General features: G+C 48.4%; 1 protein-coding gene across 3 annotated transcripts; it reads right to left on the bottom strand.

The window, feature by feature from the left end:
* Positions 1-1707: 1707 nt before the first annotated feature.
* ZBTB42 (zinc finger and BTB domain containing 42) lies at positions 1708-8146 on the bottom strand. Of its 3 annotated transcripts, none has more exons than XM_069018430.1 (2): positions 7849-8146; positions 1708-6471 (listed from the first exon to the last, which is right to left on the bottom strand). In XM_069018430.1, exon 2 carries the CDS (start codon positions 6455-6457, stop codon positions 5030-5032), a length of 1428 nt encoding a protein of 475 aa, XP_068874531.1. In that variant the 5' UTR covers positions 6458-6471; positions 7849-8146; the 3' UTR covers positions 1708-5029. The 3 variants fall into 3 exon arrangements, with proteins under 3 accessions (XP_068874531.1, XP_068874530.1, XP_068874529.1); XM_069018429.1 differs by lacking the exon at positions 7849-8146 and adding an exon at positions 7611-7648; XM_069018428.1 differs by lacking the exon at positions 7849-8146 and adding an exon at positions 7202-7264.
* Between the last annotated feature and the right edge of the window lie 1129 nt (positions 8147-9275).

Below are 9275 nucleotides of genomic sequence, written 5' to 3'. Positions count from 1 at the left end.
TGGGCAAGGCTGACCCCTGCCAACCTAAGGAGTCCATGACGTGCTGTAATCCTGGAAGATGACAGCCCTTGCAGAGTGGGACTAGGACAGCAGATGCTCCTGGGGGTCACCCCCTTTCCTGTAGGTCGCAGGATCACTCCCAACGTGGCCATGAGCTGGCAGGGAGGGAATCCTGCCTGGAGCAACCCCATTGCTTATTTGGTACATACACAGCCTGCACTACCCCCTTCCCAGTACCCGCTTAGTGGCCTGGTTTCTTCTCAAAGCTTTTTATATTTCACATTCCTAAGATTTAATTATGTTATCAGAACAACAGGCATCGGGATTTGGAGTGCCAGAATTCACATTAGCAATTGCTATCAACAAAGAAAATGGGCACAGCATGCCCATGCCAGAGGAGATGTGGGCTGCTCTCCTCAATCTACTCACAGTTATTTATAGCCTGTTTGCAAGCCATCCACCTCCCAGGTTTAGCTTCAAGCTTGCTTCTTTCTGAGCACCCTCTCTCTCAAAGAAAAGCCTTTTGCCTCCTCCTTCCCCAGCATCGCACTCAGGTTTGGGCAAATTTATTTAAATTTTTTGGGGGAAGGGGTGAGATAAAACACCTTTGAATGTTCCTCCATACATCCACAAAGCAGAAAAGAGTGGAAACAGAGTGCCACAAATAAGCATCTGCAGGGACACCCATCTCTCAGCGGTAGAAATTAAAAAAAAAACCCTAAAAAAAATTATATTTATAGTTTTTAACACTTCACCACATTGCAGATCATCACGCATCTTCAGCAGCTTTCAGCCCTCCCCGCAGATGGGGATGGAGGCACAGGATCTCTACGGAAGGACACATGCTTGAAGGCAAGAAATACCCACCTATTTTGAGATGCTTGCGAAGAAGCTGCTAGTGGTAGCAGGAGGGGAACGATAGCTGTGCCTCCACACCAGCATTAACTATAACCTGCCCATCCTTTAACCAGCACCATCTCCAGGCAGTCCCATTCTGCCAGGAGCCTTTGCTTCCACATAATCAAGGAACACAGAACACAGTGCACATGGTACAGGTGCAAACCTCCCCACCCGCTTGTTGCCCTGCCCTGAGCAGCAGCCAGCACAGACAGCTCGTGCCTTCCTCCTCCCAACCCCAACTCCTGCTAAAATCAGCCCAAGGATTAAGGCAGGAGTGGGTCAGAGCTCAGCAGCCCAAGGCTGGGAGAGATTCTGCACTTAAGAGAAGCCCCTCACACCAGTTAGCCAGCACTGTGCCGGATCAGCCCAAGGGCTGTGCTCACACACCACCTCACCCCTGCGCTCACAGGTTTGTCACCCGGCCACCAGCCCCTGCCTGCGGCTGCCACGCAGCATCCCTGGGGCAGGGCTGGCCCACAGCTCCCTCGGGGCACCCAGGGAGCGCTGAGCCCCTTCAAAGAGCCCCAAAAGCCCTGGTCAAAATGCAGAGATGGTGCTGGGTTAGGTCCAGCCTGGTCACTAAGGAAATGCTCAGTCAGGGCTCTGATTGAGACACGGCAGCTCCTTACACGCCTAAAATTCCAGATGGCCCTGAAAAAGAAAGAAATTATTAAAGTATATAGTAATATTTTTTTTTAAGCAGCAAATTATAAAATACTTGCAATTGAAGTAATCATTATTAATACATAATAAAAAATCCCAAACACCACACCCCTTCTGCTAAAGGGGGGAGGAGGAGGCTGAAGCTTACAATTCTAGCACGTTTTATTTAATGTAAATTTATAAAGACAACAATCCTAGTCACGATTGTCACATTGTACAGCACATACCGATACAGTTGCAAACAGAACTCCACGCAAAACTAAGCGCTAACAGTAGCCTGAATCACTCTTCCTGCGATTGTCGTATCTAGACTAACAGTATTACACTAACACTGAAGGAAAAATAGTTCACTATAAAACAGTGATAGAACATTTTTATAAAATATATTCCATTCCAATAGCTTCTCTACATACTGTATACTATAAAACTCTCCCACAAAAATTAGTGTCTTTAAATATACATATTTAATCTGAACTGCACCAAGATTAAAAACAATTAAAAATATCAATGATTTTTTTTTTTACATTAACTTCACAGTATTTGTTTGTAGTAGAAGACAAATCCAGTGTTTAAAATGCAGAGCAGGACTGTTCCCTATGGAGACAGCAACTGCCCCACAGAGAAATAGTTTATGAAGAGACAAGCATTGAGTGTGCCATGTTTTAGTACTTCTCCGCAGAGCCATGAACCATTTTGAAAACATGCTCCGAGCTATTGCAACTTAAAAATAAGAGACACACAGAGTAATAGCCAAAAAAAAGTCACCTTAAGAACAAAAATAAGTGCAAACATTTCTTTACTTTAGAAATTCAAGCTATGAGGAGTGGGAACACAAATACCAGACTATGAGAACAGTGTGTTCATGATGTAGTCAAGAATGAGAAAGTCTTTTTTTTTTTCCTTATTTTTAAAAAAAAAACCAACAAAAACAACTTTTGCCCCATATTCACTGCAGCACAGAGCATGCTCATAGCATCAGTTTAATGAATTATTTCTATACTAAGATCAGACAAAAACTTGTTTCAACTTTTCCCTGCTCCATACGCTAATGATGTTCTTATGGCACATCCTATTTTATGATCTTCTAAAAAAAAAAAAAAACAACTGAAAAACTGAAATGCAAACAAAAGTGTCACAAGAATGCAAAATTAAGATTACCAGCTTCAGTAATGCTGACTCTACATTAAACTCTTTACATGTTGCTCAACATGCAAAACCCATTGTTATAAAATTTAAAGTGTAAATTAACTACTTTTGAAATAGATTAACAGTAATAATTCCACTTCAAAAACAAAAATCTAATAAATACTATATCAAGTATCTTCAGGAGAAAAAAAATAACTTAATTTTAGTAGAAAGAAAAATAACTTAATTTTACTAGATTTTGTTCAGTGCTATTTCCAATCACAGCAAAAATAAAAAAGGAAAAAAAAAAAAGAAAAAACTGATTAAGTAGAATAAGACCACAGTACCAAAGCCACTTATGTTCAAGATACAGTACTCTCCCACAACTTTCATATGTAACAGGTTCAGCAAAAATATTTTACAGTTGAGAAATTAAACTGAAAACAAACCCCAAAACTATAAATAAAAGCAAAATTTCACATTACATGTACATTCATAGTTTAAGAGATGAATAATAAGAGGCTGTAACAAGTATATCCTGATTTTCTTTAAAGAGGAAGTACTTATTTTAAAAAAAAAGTCAATCCCATATTATTGATGTAGGTAGTGCTCAGTTTTTGGACCAGAGGGGGAAAGGCATTGGGAAGTTTTTTCTTCATAAGATGCAATACAGTATTTTAAGCACAACTTTTAAAAATAATCTAACTCAGTGCTTCAAATTCATTTTAAAACACACGCTTAAGTTTCACCAAACAACTCCAGGAGTGTCAAGAAAGCTGGTGAAGTAATGCTAATGCAGCAGAAGGACATTCAAACCCCTCAGATATTATTATTATTATTATTATTATATTTCAGTCCCATGTACATGTACCTTGAATGGGTAATTTGACTGGAAGGGAACAAAGTGATATCCACCGACATGCACAGACCAAATGATGATCTATTAGGCAAGAAACTGAATCATCTGGAGTAAAACTGGCTATAGTTACAGGCAGCCTCAGTTTACAAACGAACTAAACAAATAAAAGAAAAATTACACCCAAAAACTTCCCCTGAAAAGGTGGGACTTGGGGAAAAAGTTAGGCCATGCTTTCCCTCCAGCGGTTCATCTTCACGCTGCCCCTTGGAAACACCAGCAATTGCACACAACTTGGCTCAGAGGGAATCGCCACCTTCATAAAAATAAAAGAAAATATCATTTCATGCTGCTGGTTTCAGCATGGCAGCAAACTTTTCGGGCAAAAAAGCAGGGCATCTCCTAATGCACAAGGTATGAGTTACCTTGAACTACAAAACCCCAGAAACCTGGTATCAGGAGGGGTATTTGCCCACTTTACAGCTGCTGTCCCCTCCAGGGGGGATGGGATCAGCCTCTGTTTGTCGATATGGGAATGAAAATATTCACATATTATACAATCTTTTTGTATGTCCTAGCGTGCATCCGTCAATGTTTCGGGAGTGAATGTGCTGCAGACAGAAAGTGTTTTTCCATCCACATTTTATGCTCAAAAGCAGCTTTTCAGCAGGTCAGCCCTGTGAGGAGGATGGGTGGGAAGGGAAAATTTAAGTCAAGTCCCAAGGCAAAAACTTCTCATTTAGATTTTAGGACTGACTGCAGAACAGTATTAATGGAATAAAGAGAATAAAAAATGACCAGTACCAAAGATGCAGCAAGGAATCCTCAACCCCTTTAAAATCTGGGCCAATTCAATGTCTCATCCAGCTCTGTAAAACAGAAGTACATCTGCCCACTCTGCATCGCGCAGACAGGTTTCTCTACACCAAAATGGACTTAAATCATAGTTCATCTCTTCAGATGTTTCTCTGCAACACACAGAGGGCATTTGGGGACCTTAATGGAAGCCAAATTTTTCTCCAGAATTTGCTGATAATCTTTTTAAAAAACAAAAAGGTAAAAAAAAAAAAAAGAAAAACCAAACCAACAAAACCCTGACCACAAAGCAAGTACTTCCAGTGTGAAAACTGATGCTAAATCATTGCAGAATTACTTAAGATCATTTCACATTAATAATGTAACATGGGTGCATAAGAGAAGACCTAAAGGACTGTGCTAGGAAGGGAGGGTGGCAGGGGAAGGGGGGAAATGGAGAGGTGGAACAATTGCATTAAAAGGCCTCTGGAGTGTATACCTCTGCATCTTTTAAAGATCATATACCTGAAGTGAATATCACCAAAACAAAATAAAGGGAGGGGGAAAAAAAATTAAAATTCAGATGCTGCCTTTTTTTTCTTGTTTTGTTTTAAAAGGGTGGGGGGGGGAGGGGGTGGAGATATTTAAAAAAAAAACCAACAAAACAAAACAAAACAAAAGTCACACATCTCAAACAACCAAGGACTTTACAAGGCCACAATGAAATTTGCGGATATGTCTGTACAAATCTCCGGACTGCGTGAAGCGTCTCTCGCACCACTTGCACCCGTGGGGTTTCTCCCTGGTGTGCACAACCGCGTGGCGGCTGAGGTTGTGGGAATACTGGAAGCTCTTCCCACACTGGCCGCAGGTGTAGGGCTTCTCCCCCGAGTGAGTCCTCTCGTGCCTCTTTAGCGTGTACATGCAGGAAAAAGTCTTTCCGCAGAGGGTGCAAGTGGGGACCGACCCGTCGGGGGACAGGCGGGTCCGGGAGCCGTCCTTGTCACGGAAGTGAGAGCTCAGGTGCAGCTGAAGGATGTGAGGGCTCGGGAACACCTTGCTACAGAGGGGACAAATGCAGATATGCCCAGGAGGCACCAGGACGCCTGAGGAGATGTCCGACGAATCCATGTCGTCCTCACTCTCGTCTCGCTCTTGATCTATATCCTCCTCTCGGGCATGAGAGCTGCCATTCCCCGCGAACATGTGTCCTAACCCTGTCACTAGGCTTTTGGCTGAATTCCCAAAATGCTGACTCTCTGGACTCCTGGCTTCGCTGTCCTCCTGATCTGACAGCAAGTCTTGTTCATCTTTAACAAGTGGCTCGGTACCCTGCTGCTGGCTGTCGGAAGCCAGCTGTCCAAAGACATAGGAGGGGTGTAAGGAATCTCTCCCCGGCACAGGCTTGAAAGACAAATCCAGCGCGCAGTCCACATCACTCGAAGCCAGGGGATGGTTAACAGACCTTTGGGACAAAGGTCCTGTGGAACTATTGACATTAGCCTTTGTTTTTCCAGCTGCTGCGGCGCACGGTTCTGCCTCTGTCGGCACAGAGCTGACACTTATATGATCAGAGGACCAGGCGGGGTGACTGCTGACCTTTTCTTTGCCTGCTGCTCTCTCGTATTCTGCAACGCTGAATTTTTGTTTGTTTCCTGGGTCAAACTCGTGGACCAGGGGCACTCCGGCGTCTAGAAAATGCTCCGCTTTCTCCAAACTAGCCGCCTCATCATTAATCTTCTCTTCCGAACATAATTCTTTATCTTTCAACTTGCCCTTGCAGACTTTCACAATGTCATACATGTGAAGGTAGCTCGCCGCAGCCAGCACATCTTCCACCGGGAGACTGTTGAATTCCAGCTTTCCCTCGTACATGAATTCAAGCAGCAGGCTGAAGGCAGGGGCTGTGACAATGTCACTGTTCAGATGCACAATATCCCTTTTGTCTAACTGGTCCCTGTAGAAAAGATGGAAGTACATACTGCAAGAGGCAAGAACGGCTCTGTGAGCTCTGAATTGAGCTTCTCCAACTAAAACAGTACAGTCACACAGGAAGCCCTGGTGACGCTGCTGACTCAGACACTGCAGCAACTGGCGGCTATGGTCTGGAAACTCCATTCTTCCTTCATAACCTGTTCAAAACAGGAAAAACTTGAATGCTACTGTAAACTAAAGCCTCCTAGCAGCTGTAACAAACAGATCGGCTTTTTGGTAACCCAAGCCAAAGAAACAGCCTTGGAGATAACATTTACTGTTAATTGTCTGTAATAGTTTTGGGGGGGGAGAGGGAGGGAGGAAAAAAAAACCCCAACACAACATGCTTCTCATCCTTTCGCACCTGCTCCGAACAGGAAAAACTTGATTGTAAGTAAACAAAAGCTAGGAAAGCAGCAGCCCCTCCAACCTTTGTTTCTCCCACTAAGCACTTTAATAAAATTAAGCACAGGAAAGCAAACACACACCCCCCGAAAAGAAAAAAAAGGACATCAACTCCCAGGCTGTCTTCCCAGCAACGCTAACTTGGGGCATCTTTTAATAAAGCATATTCCCCGCGTCACGCACGCACACACACACACACACAGACGTTTAAACTTTATCCTTAGTCGTTATGCACCGAATCACAACAAAACAGCGGCGGCTGGCGCTGGGGGAGCGGCGGCTCTGCGGGGAGGAGGGCGCGGGGCAGAGCGGGGAGAGGCCCCGGCCCCCGCATGCGAAAAGGGCGGGGGGGAATAAAGGGGGGAGGAAAAAAAAGTTTCCCTTGAAGTTATTAAAAGCCAAGGAGAAAAATAAGCGGCGGAAGGCCGCCGGGAGGGCAGGGCTGGGGCTGCAGCCGGCTGCGTGCCGCGGCCGGGCGCTTACCTTCCGCGGGGCGCGGCGGGGCCGGCCGCGGGCGCGGAGCCGGGCGGGCAGGAGGGAGCGCGGTGCGAGTGCGACCGAGGCGCGGCGGGAGGGAGGGAGGGGGAGAGGAGAGAGAGGCAGGCGGGAGGGAGGAGGAGGGAGGGAAGGAGGAGTGCTCGGTTTGCTAATTACACCGCAAGCTGGAGAGTCAGCTGCTCTGACTTCACTGCGATGGAAATGCTACCTCCAGCTGTGCGCCTTTTAATGCCATATGTTACTCCAAATCTCGCTACCAGCCAACCACAGCTTGCTGCCTTTTAAAGTTCCAGCAGCCCCATTTATAGCCCGCGATTAAATCCCACAAACTTGCCCCGAGCCCGCCCCCACCCCCGACACTCTCGCCACCACCAGCCCCCAGCCCGGACCCCACCTCCCGCCGCAAAGTTGCTCCCCGCAGCCCCCCGCGGTGACCTTCGCCGGTGCCCGGCTCCGCGCAGCGCTGGGGGGGGCCGGCGAGGGGGAAGCACCGCGGAGCCGCTTGTGGGATCTCCCCGCTTCACAGCCGCGCTCCCCAACTTTGCGGGGAGGACTTTCCCCCGCCGGGGTGTGGCGTGGCGGCGGGTTCCCCCCGCGCTTCTCCGCTCCGCGGGTCTCCCCGCGTTACTCACCGGCGGGCGGCGGCGGCGCTCGGCGTCCGCATGTGCGCGGCGGCGGCGCGGGCGCTCCGCGGGCGCGGCGCGGGGCTGTGGCGGAGCAGGTTGTTCGCCGGCCGCTCTCGCGATACTTTCGCTGCTGCGAGCCGCGGGTGCGGGCGAGGGTGCGGGAGCGAGCGGCCGTGTCCCCGTCTGGAGCACACAATGGCCCCGCCGCCCCGGCCAGCCCCGCCGCCGCCGGCCGGTGCGCGCTGCCGGCTGCGCCCTCCCCCTCGCCGCCTCCTCCTCCTCCTGCTGCTGCTGCTGCTGCTGCTGCTGCCGCCCTCCCCTCCCGGCCGCTGCATTGGCAGCGCCGCCGTCCCGCTCCCAACTCCGCTGCGCCGCCGCGGACAGGGCGCGCCCGCCCGCCCGCTGCAGCCCGACGTGCCGCGGAGCGCGGGGCCGGAGCAGCGCGGCCGCGGGAGCTGCGCGGCGCCGGCCCCGCTGCGGGGATGGGGCGAGGGCCGCGGCGCTTCTCCCCCCACACACACACCCGCCCCCCGGGTTTATCTGTAGTTGCGCGCCAGCTGATAAATACCAAATGCCGACGGATTGTTCAAGATGACCTTTTCGATAGTTGATTTGAATTTTAAATTTTAATTAGCTGTAATCGCAGCAAAAGTGAGCGCCCTGCGAGGAGGGGGGCGCGGGGTTCCCGCTGGGGTTCCCACCCGGCTCAGCCCCCGCAGACGCCGCCAAAACCCGCTGGGAAGCTGCGGCTGCCCCGCTGGAAGCGGCCCGGGATGTCGCTGCTCTGGGTTGTCCCAGAGCTTCGGGGCTGCAGCAGCGCCGGGAGGGGAGGCAGAGGCAGCGGGCTGTGGATTGAGGCTCCCGGTCGAGCTGGACGTTGAGGTTTTTGAGGAATGAATGTGAGAGTGCTGGTGGGTAAGGGAGAGTGGAGGGGTAGCGGAGCACCGGGGGCACCTCAGAGCTCCCCAGCGAACGCCCTGCGTGGTGCCAGTTGGAGTCTCCAGATTGTGCTTCAGCCTCCAACAAGTACAGCAGGGAAACTCCTTTCCCTTTCCTTCCTCTAGGTTGCCTTGCCTAGATTGTAGTATCTGCAAAATAACAACTTTTTTTTTTAAATCCATTTTCCCCACATTTTTCTACAATGGTAGAATTAGCACATTAAAATATCAGGTTTAATTTGGATTTAATTCAATTTAATTTGGATCTCTGATATGTTATATTTAGGCTCTTTGTCACAGGAGCCAGGGTCTGCATCACCAACACCACTTTTATCACATGAACCTCAAATGTTTAACTCCATTTGCAGTGAATGCCAGGATGTTTGTGTGGGTTTGAGCATTAATGATTGCATTGTCACAAAGCTCCTCTCAGAATAACAATATTTGGTAATACAGACAGCTGTAAGGTTTGAATTGAAAAACTCCAGCCCAGAA

Source organism: Aphelocoma coerulescens, chromosome 5, assembly GCF_041296385.1.
Source record: "Aphelocoma coerulescens isolate FSJ_1873_10779 chromosome 5, UR_Acoe_1.0, whole genome shotgun sequence".
NCBI classification, from domain to species: domain Eukaryota; kingdom Metazoa; phylum Chordata; class Aves; order Passeriformes; family Corvidae; genus Aphelocoma; species Aphelocoma coerulescens.
Note: the sequence above shows the minus strand (reverse complement) of the source record. Positions and strands in the feature narration are given on the sequence as shown.